Source organism: Pseudorca crassidens, chromosome X (genome assembly GCF_039906515.1).
Source record: "Pseudorca crassidens isolate mPseCra1 chromosome X, mPseCra1.hap1, whole genome shotgun sequence".
NCBI classification, from domain to species: domain Eukaryota; kingdom Metazoa; phylum Chordata; class Mammalia; order Artiodactyla; family Delphinidae; genus Pseudorca; species Pseudorca crassidens.
In genome coordinates this window covers 37,313,028-37,337,522 of record NC_090317.1, presented here as the reverse complement: position 1 = coordinate 37,337,522, position 24,495 = coordinate 37,313,028, and the positions used below count along the sequence as shown (strand labels likewise).

At 40.5% G+C, this 24,495-nt stretch overlaps 1 protein-coding gene across 4 annotated transcripts in view; it reads left to right on the top strand.

Moving 5' to 3' along the window:
• TMEM164 (transmembrane protein 164) overlaps positions 1–24,495 on the top strand; it is a 161,909-nt gene that overhangs the window by 74,946 nt on the left and 62,468 nt on the right. For all 4 annotated transcript variants that reach the window (XM_067724661.1, XM_067724662.1, XM_067724659.1 and 1 more), the window contains 2 exons: positions 1,338–1,387; positions 22,513–22,579. In XM_067724661.1, the coding sequence (XP_067580762.1) occupies positions 1,338–1,387; positions 22,513–22,579 (117 nt within the window). The remainder of the gene's footprint in view (positions 1–1,337; positions 1,388–22,512; positions 22,580–24,495) is intronic.

Genomic DNA, 24,495 nt, shown 5'->3' with positions numbered 1-24,495 from the left:
TGGTCTCTTAGAAGGACCAGGTTCTTTTTGTTTGGTTTGAGCAGGGAGACTAGAAGAGGACCCACTTAGTCATGCTTCGAAACAAACCAATCAAATGTGAGGGAGGAAAATAATAATAATAGAAGAAAAACAATGGAAGTTTAAAAACATGTATACCTCCTGTATACATGAGGGAGACTCAGGAAAACTGACTAACTCCCTGAAATGGCCCAATCCACCACCTTAAATACCACCTTCAGCCAAAGTTAAAAGAAAGATGTTGAGTGTTGGTTGGTGGGTAGGGGTGGAGGAGACCAGTTCCTGGAGGTGACCAGGAAAAGCACAGTGAACAAGGGTAAGGTGGTTAGGCAGATTTAGGTCCTTGCTTCTCCATTGTTGAGAGTTTCTAGAGATTTCGAGTCTTCCTTCTTTTCCTAGAGGGAGACACCTTAACAAATGGAGATTTTCCTTATAAGTGTAGATGTCTCTTACAGAAGGGTAACTTCTACACAGTTTTCAGAGCTTTTCCTATGTCTGTTGTTTCTTAAAAACAACCAGCCTAAAGTAATCCTTATGCCAAAGAAACAAACTTTGGGGTAGCAAATTCTGCTCCCCTTCAAAATCAAAGGGAGGTTAAGGGCCTGAGGGGTGGCAATATTGATAGGATTGCCAGATGAAATACAGGCTGTCCAGTTAAATTTGAATTTCAGATAAACAATGAATAATGTTTTAGTATATGTACGTTCCATACACTATTCAGGATATACTTATACTAAAACATTGTTCATTGTTTATTTGAAATTCAAATTTAACTTGGCATCCTGTATTTTTCTTTCTAAATCTGGGAAAGCTAGGTATTGATTAACCCACCTTCCCCCATGGGAGGCAAACCAGATGGCATTTGTGTATTTGTCCTATCTCAGAATCCATTTTTACTTGTCCTAGGTTAAAAGCTTGTCATACTGGCTACTCGTGTCATGCTGAACTTGAAGAATTGAAAAATTGAGTCTTCTAGAGGTTAAGAGGAAGTGTTTTAGAGGCTGAAATGGCTTAAGAAAAGCTCTCCCCATCTCCTACCCCTCCACCAATTACTTCTTCCGATCTTCATCCATCTCTTTCCCTCTCTCCCCGACCTACCCCTTCCCCATCACACACACACAGCCGGAACAGACAGGCACACACAGATGCATGTGCAAACACAGACATGTTTGGAAAACCACCTGCTTGTCTTTTAAAGACTTTTATGTTACATTTTCTGTGTAAGAGTTTGGTTATTAATTATTATTATTAAAATAACACTGTCTCACTGTGTCCAGCATTTCTCTTGATAACCATACTTAATTTTTTTTCCATTGCAGATCTTTCTCCTGGCCTGCCCTCCATGTCCGGGAGCTGTCGTCGTCTTCAAGTAAGGGGAGATTGTTTTTCTGTTGCCATTGCTGAACTGCCTTGTCTGTTTGATAACAAAGGATGATGAACACATTGCTTGTGACCACCTTGAACCTGCAGTGCTTTGTGTCTGGGCTTCCCAAGGGACAAAAGTCTTCAAGGGTCCAATGAAACAGGCAAATGTTGTATGTGGAGATTTGGCCTTTGTACTTTTGTCAGGCCCTGACAGATCCTTTTTAGCGATTCTTTGTGGTGGTGTTTTATGGCCAAGACATTCCCCCTTGGAAGTTTGCCGCCCTCGTAAAGTTTCTCTTGAGTGTACTCAAGTTTCTCTTGAGACAGCTTCCCTCCTTTAGCGAATCTTTGTACTGTGGTCCTGCTGTTCCACTGAGGATACTTTGAAGGACTTTGTTTTGTGTTTTTATGGGGTTTTTTTTTGTTGTTAAAGTGCAAATTAAATTGAGGACAGAAAAATACCACCTTATTACAGGTCCTGACTTTCTTTAAAATAGAAAAGCATCAGATCCATTCAAGTGTATTGCAGGCAAATCATGTTTGTCTGAAGGCAAGTTTGCTTAAATGAAATTCTCAAGAGTCCCGGAAGCCTCATTTTAACCACGAGTTGTGACCATCTCATTTATCAAACCTTTTATTAGAGTTGCTAATGAGAAGCTAAATCGACCCAATTAATTTTGTCTCTTTCCCCCTTCTCTGGCCCCCATTTTGGAGCTGTTTCTGAGCAGGGAAATGGCTGCAAGCCAGAGACAGAGGGCAAAAAGTAAAGAGCCCAGCCAATCCTTAGATAATTGAGAGTGGTGTAAATGGCTTTCTGATTTAGTTAAGTCTTTTAAGTGTTAGGTAGGGGAAAATATACCCTATTCGCTGCTTCAGATAGCTCCTTGGAATAGCCACTTAGTCTCTTGCCTAAGGTGAATAACTTTCTGCTGGTTGAGGGGTAATGGATCCTGATTTCATAAGCTCTTACTTGGACAGCTTCTAAGCGGAAGGTGTATTTAACCCTGTTTTCCCCCCTTGATTTCCCAAAATGGGCTCAATTTTTCAGTGGCATGTTTTAAAAGTCACATTTATTGGTTTTATTTCATTATTATGAGAGTAACAGTTCTCATTATAGAAAATGCAGAAACATAAAGAAGAAAATAAACACCACCCCTAATCCCACCAAGAGATTATTTTGGTTATTGCCTTCCTTTTTTGGTTTTTTTAAAGTTTAACAAGCAGAGACCACATTTAGTTTTTTTTATTGTATCTTTTCTAAATTGAATTCAATTTATGTGTGTTTGTACATATAAAATACATAAATATAACTGCTGGATTTATTTTTTTATAGTGGTCCTTTTTACCCTGTCCTTTTCCTTATTTGGTTTGTCCCTTGCCTCTACCTTTCCACATCATCCCTGTATATTACCAAACCAGTATGTATCCTTCCATATTTTTCTCCATGCTTACAGGTATACACACGCATACACACACACACACACACACACACACGGGTTTTAGAATGTTTTGCTGTTTTTGTTAATTGTTTTATAAAAATAGAATTCTGTATATACTTTAACACATCCTACTTTTTTCATCTCATGAAAATCTATCAAAGCCTCTTGGTATGGCTCTTATTCTTTTAAAAGACTGGAAAATATTTCATGGATGCACAATTTATTTAGCTATTCCCCTACTAATGAACATTTACATTCTTTCCAGATTTCGGCCACTACAGTCGATGCTTGAATTAAACATCATTGTGCTTATGCCCTTATATACTGGTGCTTTCAATTTATACACACAGACACAAATGTTTATATATAAATAAATATTTGTTTCCAGATTGATTTACAAAAACAGGCTGTTATAATTCACTTTTCCCTTTTATATGTAACATATGAGATTATTGTTTGTTTCACATCCCTACTAGCATAAGGTTTTATGGTTCTTTTATAATTCTGACAACTTAATGGATGTATTTCCTTGGCTACTAATGCATTTTGGTTTTGTCTCTCTCTCTCTCTCTCTCTCTTTTGGTCCAATTGGATTTTCTCTTTGAGTTATCTGTTCATATTATCTGCCCATTTCCTAGGGGTTATTTATATTTTTCTTAACCTGTAAGCCCTCTTTGTATATTTTGGATATTGGCCCTTGGTCTACCATCTTTATTATAGATATCTTCCCCAAATCTGTATGTATTGACTTTACTGATGGTATATTTTTCCACATAATCTTTTTCATATCCAAATATGATTATTTTCTTATAGCTTCTGGGTTCCCAGTCTTTGTTAAGACTGTTTTCTCAAAGATGGATAACCAGTGACAGTAGCATAATATGTTAAGTAATCCTTACTCTCCCCTGTGAACTGAACTGTTATCTTTGTCATCACACTTTTTATATACGAGGATCCATTTATGGAGTCTCTGTTCTGTTTCATCTGTGTGTCTATTTGTGTACCTAAATCATGTTGATTGGATTACATTAGATTCAATAATATTTTTCTTGGCTATTCTTCGGTATTTTTTCTTTTCTGCACATGTTAATATCACTTATTCAGCCCTCCCAACCCCACCCTGTTGGGATTCTAATTAGAATTGCATTAAATTTATATTTCGGTTTTGTAAGAATTGATTTTTTAAAACCTATAGCTCTTTTTGTCTAAGAAATGGCATTTCTTTCCATCTGCTCAGATCTTGTTTTATGCCTTTCTTGATACATTTATTCTTAAAGATTTAAGGACTTTTTTGTTTGTTATGAGTGGAATACTATCCTCCTTTCCGTTCCTAAGTGCCTCTTGCTAGAATAGAAAAAGTTTATTAATTTTAAAAATAGTTTTTATATCTAGCTATCTTACCTAATTGTTTTGTTAGTTCTGGTAACTTTTATTTTAGTTTTATCTTTTCTTTCCAATGGTTATATCATTTATTTCATTTTCTTCTGTTTTTGCTAGAAACTCAAAGACAGCGTTAAATAAAAATGATGCTGGTGGGCCACTCTGTCTATAACTAATTTCAAATAGAAATGGTGTTCCTCCATATTTGCTGTTGGTATTTGTCAAATAGTCTATTATATTTAAATAGTCTCCACATTTACTTGGAGATATTTTAAACGGAAATGGTTCTGTATTTTATCAAATGCTTTTGATAAACTAGGGTTTATTTGGGTGGCTTGTTATACTATCCCATCGATGTCTCTGCTGAGTTTGCCACCAATTTCAGACTCTTGTATTTGTAACAGCCAGCAGGCCAGATTTCTCTTCACCATTCTTCCCAGACTGTTCCTTTACTCACACTTTTTTCATAGCTAGTCCGAACCATTTTTTCCTTCCAAATGAACTTAAAATGTTTTTGTCAGACTCTTCCTCCAAATACTGTTATTTTGATTGGAATTACTTTAAACCTAAAATTTCATTAATGTCATTACCATAGTGAGTCTCTCTATCCGGGAAAAGACATATGGTAGATTTCTTAATTTATTCTAGGGTGTGTGTGTGGATGGTGTATCCCGCAGATTTCTCATCAACGTCATTCCTGGACAGTTTGTAGTTTATGGTATCATTTATTTATTATATTTTCAAACTAATTATTACTGGTACATAGGAAAGATTTTGATTTTTTTATATGTTTATTTTATATTTGGCCACCATGCTTAACTCTTTTAGTAGTTTTTCAGTTGCTTCACTTGGATTATTTTGGAAATTAATAGTATCAACTTCCATATGATAACTTTATCTCCCTTCAAAGAGCAACTTTTTTCAAGTCTGATTGTATTAACTAGAACTTCCAGGGCGATGTTAAATAATAGTAGTACTGGCCGGAATTCTTGCCTTGTTTCTGATTTTAGTGGAAATGTTCCTAGTGTTTTCTCTGTTGACTCTCATGTTATTTGTTGGTTAAGATTAAACATCCTTTATAATGTTAAAGAATTTATTCTTAAGTTATCAACCCCCCCTTTTAAAATCAGGAATGGTTGTTGAATTTAGCTAACGCTTTTTGAGAATCTATTGAGAGGTTCATTTGGGTTTTCTCCTTTGACCTCCCCATTTGGTGCGTTGCATTAGTAGATTTCCTAATAACAACCTTTGTTGGATTTCTAAGGTCAGCTTTCCTTTTCCTCTGCATACTTGGGAGAGGTTCAGATTTGACCACCATACTATGAATTTGGTAGATTCTGCTCTTTGCCATCTCCAATGTGAAATTTAATTCTGCTGCAACAATATTTCTTTGTAATTCTTCCTTGGTTTGCTGAGCTTTCTCTTCACTCCAGTTTGGTGTCTTTCCTTCTCAATATGTTTTGATTCCAGTGGCTTTCTATACCTGTTTCACAGAGTCCACGTTTTCTTGTGTTCTCTTGAGGATGCCATCTTCTAAAATATTTATTCTTGTTCAGACACTAAATGTAGACTTTTGTGCTTCCTCCAAGTCTTCAGAATGATACACGTTTCCCTTCTGCTGCTAGAGGTTTTCATAGGAAGCATGCTGTCTTTGGGGGTATGTTTATGCATATTAGAAGGAGGATTGATTTATTCTTTGTTCAAGACACAGGGCACGTGGATTTCATTTGAGTATCCTCATGTTCTCTTTGGTATTGGTTAGAACCCCTTCTCAGCTCCACTCCTGGTGGCCAGGTTGATGCCCAGAGCTTCCAACCCATTTCCCAGTGTCTAGCGGCTTCATCTGGTGGGTTCTGCTAGACGCATATAGAATCGCTTAGTCCTACTACTAGATTCTCTGACACGCTGAACATATAAAGTATGTGAAAAACTACAGCCTCCAACGTGCATTGGTCCCTGAGTTTTACTTGTGAAGTCTCCCACTCCCAGAATGCAGTGTGACAGTACCGAAGCCATCACTTCAGCCCTTTTGGTGTATGGGAGGAGTCTCCAAATGGATATAGACCAGCTTTGGGAGTTGTTGGTTTTCCTTGCAAACGGTAGCCCTGTAGTGGAGGCATGGCTGTCCAGTTTGCTGGTTCCTAGATGAACTCTCCATTGCTAAGCCATGGGGCTGACAGTGCTGTAAGGTCTCAGTGTTTTACTATCTCGTTTCAGGTTTCTGCTGCACGAATTGGCCCCAGGTTGTTTTTTTTTCTCATTTCAGCCTTAGGTTTATTGTTAATGGAGATTTCTTCCAGATTATTGTGACAACATGGACATTAGTCTAAGTTTTCAGTAATTTGGGGGAGTTTTCTCATTTTCTGTATCTTGATAGGTATTTTAGTGGAAAGCTGGGAGAGGCTGTGTTAGTGGTGGTTAAGCAAATGCTATTTTAAACTAGAAATCCAGTGTGTGTGTATGTATGTATATATGTGTGTGTGTGTCTAAATATATATGTATTTTAATTTTTGGCCGCGCTGTGCAGCTTGTGGGATCTTAGTTCCCCGACCAGGGATCGAACCCACACCCTTGGCAGTGAAAGCGCAGAGTCCTAACTACTGGACTGCCAAGGAATTCGCTATATTTTGGTTTAGAGCAGTGGTCGGCAACCTTTTCCTATGAAGGGCCAGATAATAAATGTTTTAGATGTTGTAGGTGATGTGATCTGTGTTTTAACTACATACCTGTTGTTGTAGCATGAAAGCAGCATAGACAGTACTGTATGTATACAAATGAGTTTGGCTGTGTTCCAATAAAACTTTTCAAAAACAGGAGGACTGGTCGAAAAAGTTCTGGAGACGGATGACAGTGATGGTTGCACAACACTGAAGGTACTTAATGCCACTGAACTATACACTTAAAAATGGTTAAGATGGTAAATTTGATATTATGTGTATTTTACCACACAAATCACCCCCCTCCTGACCCAAACGTAACAGGAGGACCATATTTTGCTGACCCTGCGTTTAGAGCCATTCAATCTAGCACACAGAAAGAGAGGAGGAGGGAAGAGGAAATTCCATGTGTACAGGGACTTTGCTCAAAGCTCAAAGGCAGTGAGACAGATTTCTCGAGTATTTAAAAGGAATATCATAGTTGCAGTGGGGTGGGGTTCTGGAAAGCTGCAGTTCATCCTGGTGATATCATCCCATGCTCTTTAGGGATAGAGATACCCAGAGTTTATAGTCGTACTTTCTGGCATAACGATCAGAGTGGGGATTTTCTCCTCCCGAGGCTTGGGGAACCTCTGCAGCTGTCACAAGTGTTCATATCAGATGCAACTGAAAAGCCAGCCAGTCCCTCCTTCTTGGCGACTGGTGATGCTTCCTGTAGATGATCTGGTCTCTTCCCAAGGCTAGAAACTCCTAGTTTCTAGTTTATCCTAGTTTATCCAGGTTCACTGGATAAAAAGGAACAGCCGCTCGTCTGAGTCAGCTGTTGCTGCACCTCCTTTCCAAGATTCTTGTGCCATTAGGATTTACTTGTCAGCTGGAGACCTGGGCCCTTCACCTCTGGAAACAACGCTGCTCTCAGGACCCCAAGCCACATTTCTCTCAGTGGTGTGGAAAACATTCTCCAACTTCCCAGCTCTAGCCTTGGCAGCCCTCAGCGTTTCTAAGACCTGGAAAGAGCTTGAAGTCTAACCGTGGCCTCCCACCTCCCTGGGGGAAGCAGGTCTCTGGTGTGTTTAATGCTGTTCTTAGAGCAGAGTTACCATATCCAGATCCATTTATATGGTCGTGCCCCATCTGAAGCTGAAGTCGGAGGACATCTAAGAGCTCTCTGTTGCACCTGAAAGGCGGGCTTGGTGCTGAAGGCCCACCAGTCATGTGACCTGCAGGCATGGCCAGGGCAGCCTTGGGCAGCGCTGGGTAGCTCGGAGTTTCGTGCTCTCTGTTGGAAGGAAGAAGTCGTCATCACTTGGTAGCTAGCTTTCACTCCCCCTTCCCCGTCTCCATGGATCCCGCCACCATAGAGGGCTCTGAGTGCCAGTAGCCTCTTAGCAGCCAGGATGCCGAAAAGCAAGCTGAAAACTGGCTTTAGAAAAGGATGGAATTCTTGGTTTCACAAGGGTCTAGGAACCTCTTCGAGAAGCCAGCCTTTTGGAACGTTCCTGTCTCTGAGCTGGGGTATTTTGAAGGAATAGATGGAGGAAAAGGGAGTGACTAGCTTTGGGTTGTGACCAGCCAACTTAGCTGTCTTGTGAGCACCCATGGCAGAGAACTCTTCCCCTACCCCACCCCAGGTAAGAAAAGTGCATAGCCCAGAGCTGGTTTACATCCTCTGCCTCAGGAAGTGTAGGGTACGGGCACCCCCACCTCCCAACGCTGAACCCCTTAAATCTGCTTATTTTCATGTACCCATGGAAGGGAGTGGACCTGTGATGCAAGCAGTATTATTTGGTCATGAGTGTCTGCTGACTCAATCTGGAGAGGCTTTTGAAGGAGATGAGATGAAATTTCATCTGTGCTACAGAGAGCAGGGGTGCATTGCTGGATGGAAAGAGGTCTGGAGGCCGGGTGTGAGCCAAGGTAGGTGAGGGAAGCATGGGGGCGCGTGAGGGCAATTACGACAGCCTGACATGTGATCTTGGCATTGCAAGACTGATGCCCTGTTGGCCTTGGGGCCACATGGTATCATGAGAGTTCAGTAGCCCCGTGACCCTCTCTTTCTCTAGATCCCATTTATTATACACTCAAATTTTTAAACAGCAGTCTTCTCCCCAGGGAGACTTATGTCTCTAGGACTGTCCTGAGTTCATGAGGTGGGCTCAGGCTGAAGCTGCTGTCTTAGTGGTTTCACCGTCTCAGCACCCCCTTTCCTAGTGCTCAGCAGACCCGCTGCTCTGGAACCCCCAAAGGAGCAGCCTTTTGGCATCTTCACCTCAGAGGTAGCTGCTTTTTGGTCTAGCTTTGGACTCATGACTGAAAAGGGTGTTTGAGAGACTGTCTCTGACCTGGGCAGCTTTATTAAGACTGTTCTTGGCATGGGAGAGGAAGCCGTACATATGAATGCTGTAGATTTCAAAGGGAAAGATACTGGAAACCTAAAATCCGTAGTAAATAAACAGCAATTCAAGGACACCGATTTCCTTTCTGATACGGAAGCTGCTCTGGTGTCTGCGGTCCTCTGAGCCACTGCCACGTTGCTGCCTGCAACTATACATATTCTCCCTTAATGCATGGAAGAGGGAAGAAGCTTTCAGATTGTTCACGGGTCTCCCCTCCCCTTCCATACACAGCAGAAGCAGCCTTTCTCCCCACGTGTACATATTCAATTTTGTTCTCTCCTGGGAATTTTTGACTTCTACAGTCTTAGACCACAGTCTCTTTCTTTCTTTTTTTTAAATTTTATTTACTTTTGGCTGTGTTGGGTCTTCATTGCTGCATGCGGGCTTTCTCTAGTTGTGGCAAGTGGCTACTCTTCGTTGCGGTGTGCGAGCTTCTCATTGCGGTGGTTTCTCTTGTTGTGGAGCATGGGCCCCAGAGTGCACAGGCTTCAGTAGTTGCAGCACACAGGCTCAGTAGTTGTGACGCATGGGTTTAGTTGCTCCATGGCATGCAGGATCTTCCCAGACCAGGGCTTGAACCCGTGTCCCCTGCATTGGCAGGCAGATTCTTAACCACTGTGCCACCAGGGAAGTCCCTGGCCCACAGATTCTGATTCAGTATTTTCATCTCCCCAAATTCTCTCCTGGAAGTCTCTCTGAAGGCTTTTGGAGCAGGGACTGCTTTTGTCCTTTTTTTCTCCCTCGTTGGGCTGTTCTGCTTTCAACATGTGCTTGAACGTACACATTTTCCCGGTAAAAGCAAGGCCGGAGATACAGATGACTTTTCCCATCTGGGGAAGCATGAAAAGGAGTTCTCAGCAGAGGAGCGGGGACTGATCGTTTTGGGCCTCTTTGTACTTTGTCAGCACACCTAATCCTTTTGGAAGCAAAGTTCAGAATCTACTGTGCTAATTATTGGGCAAAAGTAATTCCAGGAGGGAAAAACAGTACAGGATAGTAGATAAGGTTTGGGTAAGCTATGTAGGAGCTGTTCAGTGGGTAATGAAAAAGTAGGGGGAATTCCCTGGCGATCTAGTAGTTAGGATTCTGCACTTCCACTGCTGGGAGCACGGATTCAATCTCAGGTCGGGGAACTAAGATCCTGCATGCCGCACGGTGTGGCCAAAAAAAATAAGAGAGAGAGAGAGAGAGAGAAAGGAAAAAAAAAGAAAAGAAAAAATAGACATTTCATTCTCATTATAAAAGTAATCCAGTCACTATAAGGAAAACATCAAGCGTTACAGAACAATAGAGAAGAAAATAAGAATAAGTGATAATTCCTCCATTAATATGTTGGTATAATTTCCTCCCAGTCTTCTGTGTATATATGCCCATTATGAAAAACAAAATTGGGATTATTTTATACATGCTACTTTGTAATATAGTAAAAGTTAATATGCTATGATTGTTTCCCAGTGTCATTAAATATTCTTCTAAACATGATTTCTAATGACTGCATAGTATTTCATCATTTGAATGGACATAATATGTATTTAAACCGTGCCCTGTTATTCGACATTTGGTTTGTTGGATAGATGTGATTTGTGGAATCTTGAGAGCAGTGGAAGTAGATGGCTTCAGGTTATAGCTCTGCTATTTCTTAAGCCTTCGGAGCAAGGCTTAAATCTTAGCATCTATTTCCTCATTTGTCAAAGAAGGCTATGAATAGTAACTACTTCTTTGGTGGTGACAATTAGATGAGAGATGATCCATGTTAATCTCTTAGCGTGAAACCTAACATAGACTCAGTAATCAATAGGTGTTAATAATATATAGAATTATCCTTGTCCTTAGGCTTCACCATCTGTGTACTAACCTAACTGTTAGAATTAGGATCCCAGGGAAGGAAAATTGCTTTCATGCAGATAAGTAGAATTTCAGAATGAAAACTGCCTTCGGAGAAGTAACCCTTTTCATTAGTTGGGCACTTTCCAGATTGGGCCTTGGGCCAACTTCATGAAATTCACAGGAAGAAAGGTTTTGGAGCCCCTGCAGTTGTGTAGCCCCATTTGGTCCAGAACAAGGAAGTGGGAAACCACCAGTTGCAACCAGGAAGTTTATCTTCGTGCCCACAGGCAAAGCCAGCCAAGCCTTCCTGTTGTACTTGTTTGGTTTTCTTTACTTGTTTTTTTTTATTTTCCAACTTTTATTCTGAAATTTTTCAAACCTTTGGAAAGGTGAACAGGGCGGTACACCAAGCACGGTTATGACCTCCACCTAGATTCAGCGGCTTTTGGCATGCTTTCTGATAAGTGAGTTCAAAGATGTAAGATCCTAACTGCATTCCCTGCTACATGACAGGCTTGTGCTGTGGGGCCTCACACAGCAGGCAAAACGTATATACTCTGAGACCAAGGGCTTACGGAAACAGAAGTAGAGTGGAAGGACCCTAGGCTCTGGGATGATAGAAATATATCTATTGTTTTTATAATACAAATTACAGAAAGCAAATCTTAACGTAGTTCCTGGCTGAAGGGAAAAAAGTCGATCCAGACGTCAATCAACATGACAATGTATAAATAACTTCTAATATATTCATATAATTGAATAATATACAGCAGTGAAAAACAGACTGAGTGTGTTAACATGGACAATTAGAAGAAGCCATGTTGAATGAAACGTAATTTGCAGAAGGGGATGGATATGCATGTACACACACACACACACACACAGACACAGAGTATATCATTTATCATTTATTTAATGGGATAGACATGAAACAACAAGGTATATAGTTTGTGGATATATACAAATGTAATAATGTATAAAAACATAGGAAGGGGGTTCCCTGGTGGCACAGTGGTTGAGAGTCCGCCTGCCGATGCAGGGGACACGGGTTCGTGCCCCGGTCCGGGAAGATCCCACCCGTGAGCCATGGCCGCTGAGCCTGCGCGACCGGAGCCTGTGCTCTGCAACGGGAGAGGCCACAACAGTGAGAGGCCCGTGTACCGCAAAGAAAAAAAAAAAACATAGGAAGGCCTCGAACTCCTTCAGAATAAAGGCTCCATCTGGTTAGGGAGTCGAGGAGATGAATGGTATTCAGGAAGGTTACATGGAACTTCAACTAAATCAGTAATGTTCAAATTTATTAAAGTGGGTTGCTGGACGCAGAGGTTCCTTTTATATTATTTTTATACTTTTCTGTATGTTGGAAAATTTTAGTGTTAAAACTAGAGGGAAAAAGCACTATTTGAAAGGCTTAGAATCTAGGATCACTTATTTTGTAGGTGGAAAAGCTGAGGCTGGGAGAGTTGAGTGTTTTGCTTCTCATATATTTTTGAATTTTATTTAATTATCATACAGTAGAGTTGACTTTTTGGCATACAGTTCTATGAGATCTTTTTTTATTATGATAAAATACACAACGTAAAATGTAACATCTTAACCATTTTTAAAGTGTACGGGGTCAGTGGCATTAAGTACATTTATGTTGCTGTGCAACCGTCACCACCATCCATCTCCAGAACTCTTTTCATTTTGCAAAAACTGAAACTCTGTACCCATTAAGCAATAAATCCCATTACCTCCTATCTCCAGTCCCTGGCAACCAGCATTTCTGTCTTTACGATTTTGACTACTCTAGATAGGTACCTCATACAAGTGGAATCATACAGTATTTGTTCTTTTGTGACTGGCTTACTTCACTTAGCAAAATGTCCTCAAGGTTCATCCCTGTTGTAGCATGTGTCACAATGTCTAAGGCAGAGTGACATTTCATTGTCTGTATATAGCATATTTTGTTTATCCATTCACCTGTTGATGGACACTTGGGTTGCGTCCATGTTTTAGCTATTGTAAATAATGCTGCTATGAACATCAGTGTACAAATATCCCAGAGAACCCCTGCTTTCAATTCTTTTGGGTATATGCCCAGAATTGGAATTGCTGGATCATATAGTAATTCTATTTTTAATTTTTTGAAGAACTGCCATACTGTTTTACACAGCAGCTGTACCATTTTACATTCCCACCAACAGTGTATAAGAGTTCCAATTTGTCCATATCTTTGCCAACATTTGTTGTTTTCTGTTTTGGATAGTAGTCGTTCTAATGGTGTGAGATAGTATCTTATTGTGATTTTGATTTGCATTTTATTTTCTACTTTCCCTTGTGATTTCTTTTTTGATCCACTGATTGTTTAAGAATGTATTTAATTTTCACAAATTTGTGAATTTTCCCATTTTTCAGTTGACCCTTGAACAGCATGGGTTTGTACTGCATGGGTCCACTTATACACATATTTTTTTCAATAAATACTACAGTACTGTACAATCTGCGGTTGGTTAAATCTGTGAACGTGGAACTTCGGATATGGAGGGCCAACTATAGAGTTATATGCAGATATCTGCTGCTTGGGGTATTGGTGCTCCTAAACCACCCCCTGCCCGTGTTGTTCAAGGGTCAACTGTACTTCTGTTAATGATTTCTAACTTCATCCTGTTATGGTTAGAGAAGATATTTTGTGTAATATCTATCTTTTAACATCTGTTGAAGCTTAGTTTGCCACCTAACATATGGTCTATCTGGGAAATGTCCCAAATGCACTTGAGAGAACGTGAATTTTGTTGTTGTTGCGTAAAGTGTTCTCTATATGTTTGTTAGATCTAGTTGGTTTCTTGTGCTGTTCAAGTCCTCTAATTTCTTGCTTTTCTTCTGTCTGACTGTTCTATCTGTTACTGAGAGTAGAGTATTGAAGTCTCCAACAATTATTGTAGAACTGTCTATTTCTACCATCAACTTGGTCATTTTTTCTTCAGATATTTTGATGGTCTGTTATCAGGTACCAACATGTTTATAATTGTCATATCTTCTTGCTGTATTGAACCTTTTACTAGTAAATAATTTTCTTCCTTGTCTTATAAACTCTTTTTATTTGGGCAGACATTTATTTATTTATTTATAAATTTTTATTTATTTTTTGGCTGTGTTGGGTCTTCGTTGCAGTACGCAGGCTTTCTCTAGTTGTGGCAAGTGGGGGCAACTCTTTGTTGCGGTGCGCAGGCTTCTCATTGCGGTGGCTTCTCTTGTTGCAGAGCATGGGCTCTAGGTGCGTGGGCTTCAATAGTTGCAGCACGCAGGCTCAGTAGTTGTGGTGTGCGGGCCCTAGAGCGTGTGGGCTTCAGTAGTTGTGGTGCGTGGGCTCTAGAGTGCAGACTTAGTAGTTGTGGCGCACGGGCTTAGTTGCTCCGTGGCATGTGGGGTCTTCCCAGACCAGAGATCAAACCTGTGTCCCTTGCACTGGCAGGTGGATTGTTAACCACTGCGCCACCAGGGAAGTCCTGTAAACTCTTTTGATTGATGGTTTATTTTGTCTGATATTATTATAGCCACCTCTGCTCTCTTGGTTACCATTTGCATGGAATATCTTTTTCTATCCTTTCACTTTCAACCTACTTCTGTCTTCGGATCTAAAGTGCGTCTCTTGTAGACAGCATACAGTTGGATCATATTTTCTTTTTAATCCTTTCTGCCAATCTCTTTTGATTGGAGAGTTTAATCCATTTACATTTAAAGTTAGTACTAATAAGCAGGGGCTTCTGTCATTTTGCTATTTGTTTTCTATATGCTTTATAACTTTCTGTCACTCATTCCGTGCATTAGTGTCTTCTTTTGTGTTTAGCTGATTTTTTTTGGTAGTGTAACAATTTAATACTCTAATCATTTCTTTTTGCATATATTCTCCAACAATTTTCTTGGTGGTTATCATGGGGATTACATTTAGCATCCTAAAGTTATAACATTTTATATTGAATTTATTAGCTTAATTTCAATAATATACAAAACTCTGCTCCTTTACGGTTTCATCCCTACCCCTTTCAGTTAGTGATGTCACAAAATTATATCTTTATACATGTATGCCTCCAAACTTAATCTACTTAAATGCATTAGTCTCTTAAATTATGTAGAAAACAAAATGTGGAATTACAAACCAAAGTTACAGTAACACTAACTTTTAGACTAATAATTGTGTTTTTAAAAATGTATTAATCTCTTAAATCATGTAGACAAAATTAGAGTTACAAACTGCTGTTACACTAGTACTAGCTTTTATAATTGCCCATGTATTTTCCTTTACTGAGATCTTTATTTCTTCATACAGCTTTGGGTTACTGTCTGGTGTTCTTTCATTTCAACCTGCAGGACTTCCTTTAGCATTTCTTGCAGGGCAGGTCAAGTCATAACAAACTCCCTCAGTTTTTGCTTTTCTGGAAATGTCTTTAATTTCTCTCTCAATTTTGAAGGATAGCTTTGTTGGATATAGGATTCTTGGTTGACAAGCACCCCCCTCCAACACACACCTGTTTAGCACTTTGTTTTTTTTGTTTTTGTTTTTTTCGGTACATGGGCCTCACTGTTGTGGCCTCTCCCGCTGCGGAGCACAGGCTCCAGACGCGCAGGCTCAGCTGCCATGGCTCTGCGGCATGTGGGATCTTCCCAGACCGGGGCACGAACCCGTGTCCCCTGCATCGGCAGGCGGACTCCCAACCACTGCGCCACCAGGGAAGCCCCTGTTTAGCACTTTGAATATATATCTGCCCATTGCCCCACTGCCTTCTGGCCTCCAAATCTGATGAAAAATCAAATCTGATGAAAAATCAAATCAAATCAAAATCTATCAGTGTGGGTCTATTTCTGGGCTATTCTGTTTCATCGCTTGATATGTCTTTTCTTGGCCAGATTGCATTGTTTTGATTGCTATAATTTTATATAATAAGGCTTACAGTCAGGTAGTGTGATTCTTTCATCTACCTTCTACGTTTTCAAAATTATTTTAGCTATTCTTTCTTTGCCCTTTCATATACATTGTAGAGTCAGTTGGCCTGTATCTACAAAATATCCTGCTGAGATTTTGATCAGAATCGCATTGAATCTATAGATAATTTTGGCAAGAATTGACATCTTTCTTATGATGAGCGCTTTAATCCTTGAACGTGGTATGTCTTTTTATTTGTTAGGTCTCTGATTTCTTTAATCAGCCTTTTGCAGTTCTCAGTGTACAGATTCTGTACGTATATTGTTAGATTTATACCTAAGTGTTACAGTTTTGGGGAAGATAATGTAAATAGTATATATTTTAAAAAATTTGGTTTCCAGTTTTACCCCACTATTGTGTAGAAATGTTATTGATGTTTGTGTGTTGACCTTGCAATCCTGCAGCCTTGCTAAAATCATATATTAGTTTTAGGAACTTTCCTGTTGATTCCTTGGGATTTTCTATAAATATAATAATTCTTTGCAAACAGAGATAGTATTATTTCTTCCTTTCCAATCTCTATTATTTTTGTTACCTTATTTCACTGGCTAAGACTACTGGCATGGTGTTGAATTGGAGTGCTGAGAGTGGGCACCCTCATCTTGATCCTGATGTTAATGGGGAGAGCATTCGGTATCATTAAGTATGATTTTGGGCATAGTAATTTTTAGATGTCCCTTATCAGGTTGAGGAAGTTCCCTCCTATTGCTAGTTTGTTGGTATTTTTGTTATCATAAATAGATGTTGAATTTTGACAAATGCCTTTTCTGTATCAGTTGATATGATCATATACTTTTTTATTCTTGACACAGTTAATTTGGTAGAATTCATTAATTGAATTTCAGATCCTGAGCCAACCTTTCATTACCAGGACAAACCCCTCTTAGTCGTAGTGTTCTTTTTATACTGCTGCATTAGATTTGCTAACATTTTACTGAGGGTTTTAGGGTCTGTGTTCATGAGGGATATTGGTTTAGTTTTAGTTTTCCACCTCCTCCTCTTCTTCCTCCTCCTCCCACCTCCCCTCCCCCTGCCCCCCAGGTTTTGTATCTGGGTAATAATAGCCTCATAAAATGAGCTGAGAAATGCTTTGCTTCTGTTGTATTTTCTGGACCAGGTTGTATAAATACTTGGTAGAATTGATCACTGAAGCCATCTGAGTCTTATTCAGAAGATTTTTTTTTTACAGATTCTTTTTTTTTACAGATTTTTTTTTTTTACAGATTCTTTTTTTTTGAGATATACTTGACACATAACATTATATTACTTTCAGGTATATAACATAATGATTTGATATTTGTATATATTGTGAAATGATCACCACAATAAGTCTGGTTAATCTCCATCACCACAGATAGTTGCATCTTATTTTCTTATGATGAGAATTTTTAAGATATGCCCTCTTAGCAACTTTCAAATAATACAGTACAATACCTGTCATCACCACGCTGTACATTACATCCCCATGACTTATTTCTTTTATAACTGGAAGTTTGTACCTTTTGACCACCTTCACCCATTTCACCCACCCCCAACCCCCTGCCCTCCGGCAACCACCAGTCTGTTCTTCGAATCTATGAGTTTGTTATTTTGTTTATTTGTTTGTTTTAGATTCTACATATAATTGAGACCATGCAGTAATTTGTCTTTCTCTTTCTGACTTACCTCACTCAGCATGATCCCCTCAAGGTCCATCCATGTTGTCCCAAATGGCAAGGTTTGGACTGTGCAGGTTATCTATTTCATCTTTGGTGAGTTTTAGTGGTTTGTGGTTTTAGAGGAAATTCTCCATTTTGTTCTAAGTTCTTGAATTATGTGCATAGAAATATTCATAGTATATCCTTATTATCCTTTTAATTCCTGAGGGACTGTAGTGATAGCCCTTCTTTCCTTCCTGATATTGATAACTTTTGCATTCTCTCTTTTTATCCATGTCATTCTGCCTAGTGGTTTCTCAATTATATTGCCTTTTTCAAAGGCAAGCTTTTGATTTCATTGATTTTTCTGTATTGTTTTTGTTTTTACTTTCATTGATTTCTGCTCTTTATTATTTCATTCTTTCTGCTTGCTTTGGGTTTATTTTGCTCTTCTTGTTTTTGGATTCTTAAGGTGGAATCTTGGGTTACTGCTTTGAGACCATACTTTTTTCCTAATATAAGAATTTCATGTTATAAGCATCTCACCCATTTGGGCATATCGTATTTTAATTTTTGTCCAGTTCAAAATATTTTATAATTTCCTTTGAGAATTTCGTTCTATGAATTTTCCTTTCCAGGCACTCAGAGAACTTTATCTGTTCCATGTCTTTTGATTCTTGGTTATAATCAAGTGCTAAATTCAAATATGTCATTTGATGAGGGTTTTTTAATAACTTCATTTGTCATTGTGAATAATAATGTGATATTCATTTACCTTGCTTTATTAAGGATTATAATAGTTATCATGTATTGAGTGCTTACTATGTCCTAGGCACTATGTTGATCACTTTACATGGTCTTACCTCATTAAATTCTCTCAACAACTCTTTTAGTTGATACTGTTATTAGCCCCATTTTATTACTGAGGAGACAGAATCACATATATTTTTCTTTATTTTTGAAAATTTTATTATTTATTTATTTATTTGGCCATGCCGTGGGGCATGCAGGATCTTAGTTCCCTGACCAGGGATCAAACCCATGCCCCCTGCAGTGGAAGCGCAGAGTCTTAACCACTGGACCACCAGGGAAGTTTCTGAATCACATATTTTAAGTGATTTGTCCAGAGTCAACTCAGCCAGTAAATGGTAGAGCTGGGATTTGAATGTAGGTTTGATTCCAAACCAAGTTCTTAACCATTATAATACATTTCCTCTAGTTATTTTATTTCTTGGCTTCTCAATACGATTGTCAGCTTCTTGAAGGCAAATACTAGGTCTTAATTATATTGATCTCCTTTTCTCTATAGCACCAGGAACGATATTAGACACGCACTAAGGGACTAATGTGTGTGGACTAAATTTAATGAAATTAACTGACCTGAAAGAGAATCAAACCCATAACACTTGCCATATTGCCCCAGGTTGTTACCAACTAAGGTAACTTAGTACAGTATCCTACACAGAAACAAAAAAAGCTGACAGAATATTTGTGACAGTGGTAATGGCCAAGTGTTCTAGCCAGCAAGAAGAAGATTGATAAGTGTGACGAACTGACCTGGAGTCCATCTCCAAGCTCTACTCTTTGGTTCTGGCCTTCAGTCTGTCCTTTTGCTCTCTCTCGATCTCCTTCTCACACTTCGAATTTTTAAAACAGTTCGACTTTCCTCCATGGTTCATGATCCCTCTCGCCTTTTAATATGAGGCTTTTAGGTGAGCTCTTCACCATTTATTTAAGAAACATGTATCTGAGTCTTACTGTATGCCATGTACTTTTGTAAGCACTTTATACATATCAACTCCTTATAATAATTCTGTGAGTTGGTACTGTTATTATTCCCATTGTACAGATGAAGGAACTCTCACTGGATTTTCTAGTGGTTCATTTTCTATTTCCAATACCCAATAGAAATCTGAGTGGCAGGCTGGAGGTGGTATAAAGCAAAAGCAAAAGCCTTTGCCTCTGATGTGGTCAGTCATTTACCTGTTGGGCTGTGCCCTGGGTCTGTAGAGGCCAGTGAAGCTGTGTAATTGGGGCAGTTTTGCCCCAGAACACACTAGGGGTTCCGTCGCTCTTAGGCATGACCTTCCCTGTCCCATGGGCATCCCAGAACCTTTTTTCCTACCTGGTCTGTTGTCTGACACACACACACACACACACACACACACACACACACACACACACACACAACGTGTAATGTTCATATCATGGATTTGAAGTGCAGGGTACAGCAGCAAAAACACGGTCTTGAAACTTGGTGAGTGTGACTTCTCCCTCTGCCACTTATTTATTATCTGTTTGATCTTGGGCAAGTCACTTAATCACTTAGTGCTTTGGTTTTCTTAGCTGTGAAATTGAAAATGATATTGATTATAATAAAAACTGTGAGGATTAAATGAGATGATGCATTTGAATACTTAGTCCAGTGATTGGCACATGAAAGTGCTCAATATATGTTAGATACTTTTTATAATTAGTGATATGCAAGACCCTTTTATATATTAAGTATAATTCACCCTTTGGCCTGTATGTAGCTTGTGGAACTGAATTTTGAGGACCCAGAACAAGGCTTATCTTTATCTAGGAATTTATTGGTTATTTTGAATCTTGATGTTGGCTTTTATCTTCTTTATCTCTGGCCTTCCGTGGGCCTTTGGGATCAGTTCCATTATCCTCAAGATTTAACTTTTGTTGCCCAAATATCTACTCGGCCTTGTGTAAATGCCAGCATTCTTTTAAGGTCAGTGGCAAAGCCTGGCACTAGAGTTCAGCTTTACCTCGACTATCAGTGAGATGTTTCCTCTCCCAGGGCGAGTGTTTCTGCTGTGACTGTCACTTAGGAGGGTCCGGGGGCAGAGTTAGGCCAAACGTTACTTCACCCCAGCCCTGGAACGGCTGTTAATGAGCCCTGCTCCAGGCATTGAGGCTCGAGCCAGAGTTTTTAACAGTCAGTTTCTGAGAGCATGGGGTGCCCCCTAGAAGGATGCTGTTGTAAAAGCATGGTAGTCTGGCCAACCCAGGGAGGGCCATTGCATTGGTGCACCTCCGAGGAGGTGGTAAGAGAGACTCCTGTAACCAAAAGGAAAGAAAATGGAGCACCTGTGACTCTCTACCTGAGGTCATATTTGCAATGGAGGAAGGGAGTCAGGCTCTGATACAAGACAGTGAGAGGGGTCTGGAGTCGGATAAACCTGGGTTTGCATTGTGGCTCTACTGTCCTCTGTGTGACACTGACAAAGTCACTTCACTTTTCTGAGCCTGGTTTCCTCATCCACAAAATGCAAACACTAATTGTACCCATCTCATAAGATTGCTGTAAAAATTCGGCGAGATGGGCTTCCCTGGTGGCGCAGTGGTTGAGAGTCCGCCTGCCGAAGCAGGGGACACGGGTTCGTGCCCCGGTCCGGGAAGATCCCACATGCCGCGGAGCGGCTGGGCCCGTGAGCCATGGCCGCTGAGCCTGCGCGTCCGGAGCCTGTGCTCCGCGACGGGAGAGGCCACGACAGTGAGAGGCCCACATACTGCAAAAAAAAAAAAAAAAAAAAAATTCGGCGAGAGAATTTACTTAAAGCAGTTAATTTGATACTTGCCCTGGAATATGTTAAGTGCACATCGTCACCACCATCGCAGCATTGGTAACAACAGGCAGCAGAAAGAAACAAACAGCAGCCTTGGGGCTTGTGTGCTGTTCCCTTGGGGCTCCTTACAACATTTCTGTTAGTCTTAGGCACACGTCTGTGAGCGCCAAGAGAAGAGCTTAAGTTCTTCTAGGTCCCAGTCAGGGCAAAACAGAGATCCTGGTATCACGAGGCTGCTGTGAGTGTGGGTGTGAGAGAGCGCGAGAGTGAGCTTGAGGTCCAGAAGCCACGTTGACTCAGCGATGGTTGTACGTGACCCGTCAAATTAGCTTTTCTCCAGGAGGAACAGACTGTCATTCTTTGCTTCTCCCTCAGTAGTAAAGGACCACTTGCCTGGATGAAGGAAGCTGCTTAACTCCATCCCCACAGCTCACACAAGCAGAATTTGTTCCTGACTTGCTTGTTCTTGAGCCAATCAGGAACCCCCTTACAAAGGGTTCCTAGTGTGGGTTTTAACAAGTCTGGACTTGGGAAACGGTATCCCTACCCGATGCTGGAGACCCGTGGTTTTCTTGTCTCTGTCTCTTTTTTCTTTTGTGTTTTGCTTTTAAATCACAGAACCCAGTATGTAAAATAGATGAAGGAAAGTTTGGAAGGCTGCCGCTTCTGCCCTCCCCACCTCCCGCAGCAGCCCCTGAAGGTGTTTCTAAGAAGGTGGGAGAGCGCATTTGCAAACGCTGCAGTTGGCTCCCTGGGTTGTATTAGCTAGCCTTTTTATGCCCAGGTCTCTGTCTGGGGAGAAGCCTTGGGCATGGCTGTGGAAATAAGCAGCCTTGCTCTAAGAAACAGGTCTCTACTGGAATAACACACTAGTGTAATAACACCTGGCTCCCGCAGTTCCCCTTTGTAATGCTGCCTGATCCGCAGCAGTTGGAGCTGAGATTGGGACTGACCGCATGTTTAGGGAGCCCAGAGCTCATTATGCAATGAAGTGTTGTAACCAAAGCGTGTTCACAAAGTGGTTGGGGGATTTTGAGGTGGCGGTGGTGCTCTTCAGAATATTTCAGTTAATGCAAAAGATGCTGCTTTTCATTTATTTATGCGTGTGTGCCAACTCCAGTGCCATTTTACACAGAGAGCCACTTGTTTACATGCTCTCCCATCTGCCATGGCATAACCTGACACAGTTTCGTCTGCCTCTGCATCAGAGTCAGGGTGTGACCTGCACTTTATCTCTTTTCCTCTCCAGGCTACAGATGCACATGTTGAATGGAGCTCTTCTTGCCCTGTTGTTTCCTGTGGTAAATACGCGGCTGGTAAGTAACCTCTTCTAGGAACATACCAGCAACATACAAAACGGTATTTGCTTGCTCATCCTTAGCTCATGTGCCCGTGTGAGTTTTAATTTTTTAAATTATTTTTATTAAAGTATAGCTGATTTACGATATTATATCAGTTTCAGGTGTACAACAGTGATTCAATATTTTTATAGATTCATCTCCATCTAAAGTTATTATGAAATATTGGCTATATTCTCTGTGCTGTGCAGTGTATCCTTAGAGCTTGTTTATTTTACACATAGTAGTTTCTACCCCTTCCCCCTCCATGTAAGTTTTTAAATATCTACACATTCAATGTTGAGGTCTGATGCAGCCCTGTTTGGGTACAGTGGGGCTTGATGGGGCCGAGAGTATTGTGTGGAACTCTTAGGGCTTTAATAAGGGTTTAGGCCAGAACCAAAACGGACCAAAAAAGCCTACAGAGGCTCTTGGAAGGGTTTGGTGAAGAGAAAGGGGGCCCCGCCCATTCGACAGAGGCTTCTAGGTGTTCTAAGGGCCTCTAGTGTGGACTCGGCCACATTGGTCCAGAATAATCTGCTGGGGCACCTCAAAGCCAGTCTGCTTTGCCAAAGGCCCCTTTGGGCAAGAACTGGATTTCTTCCCTGTTCCTCCAAACCCACAGGGCAGTCTGGCCCACACATCCCCCCAGTGGCTAGCAGGTAGAATCCCCCTGTGGCAGGTGGCTGGGTGATGAACCAGTGCAGAGGGGAAGCAGAAGCTATAGGAGTGGCTGGGCCCTGTCCTCAGACTCCCATATGTGGGACTGCAGAGGGATTAGCAGGCTGGGTTAGAAAGCTCAGGGAAAGAAATCACCTGTGAAATCCTTCCTACTGCTTTCTGTTTTCATGACTTAAATTTGCCTCATGCATTAAGATCATAGTTTAAATCTCATAATGATAACCCTTCCTCTTTGGATAGCATTTTATAGTTTACAAGGTCTTTTCCAATAACAATTGTGTAACGTAGATATTAAGCTGGGTGAGGGCAAGTATTATGGCCTTTTGTTATAGAAGAAACTGACATTCAGGGAGACATACAAATTCTAAGTGGCAGAGTTGGGAGTGGAGACTAAGCCTCAGATCCTACAACCACAGCTACACTTCACTCTCTCTGAGGATTTAGTCACTCCCTCTCCACAAATACTCATGTATACCCTTATGATGGTTATACTTTTCTAGGTGCCTATTATATATATATCAGTAGAAATTCCTCCCTCCCTCCCTCCCTCCCTCCCTCCCTTCCTTCCTTCCTTCCTTCCTTCCTTCCTTCCCTCCCTCCCTTTCCCTCTCTGCCCTTCTTCCCCTCTCTAATGGCAGATTTTCTATTATATTTGTTATGACACCTAATACTTTCCAAATAAATGTCAAGCTATAGCCAGCCAGCTTATCAAGAATGTCCAAGTAACTTTCCTTAACATTGAGATTTCTTTGATGAGCTCTCTCTTCACTAGCGATTCCAATCACTCTGGTAAATAATCTTGGTCCTCTTTTTCTAAACTGAAGCCGATAAAAGCTCACAATGGTGGCTCCATTTGCATATGTCTTGACAATTGGCTTTGGTCTTGGTCTGGTTATTTTAAGTGGTTGGGACCACTCCTGGGTTACCCTGGCTTTCCAGACTTTTTGCTTTGCAACCCCTTATTTGAACTCAGACCTCTTGTTTGACTTAAAATAAGACACAGGAAGGTAGGCAACTCTTTAAGCCTGATGATCCAGTTAGGCAGGAAGTCAGCTTTTGACTTCTCTTTTGCCCTTCCTTCCTTCTTGGCCCTTGATCTTTTTAATCCTTTTTTTCCTAATTAGCTATAATGAGGAAACAAGGAAAGTAGAATGAACTAATTGGTGTGTATTCCAGTAACACAGACATACATACACTCACATATATAAAGACAG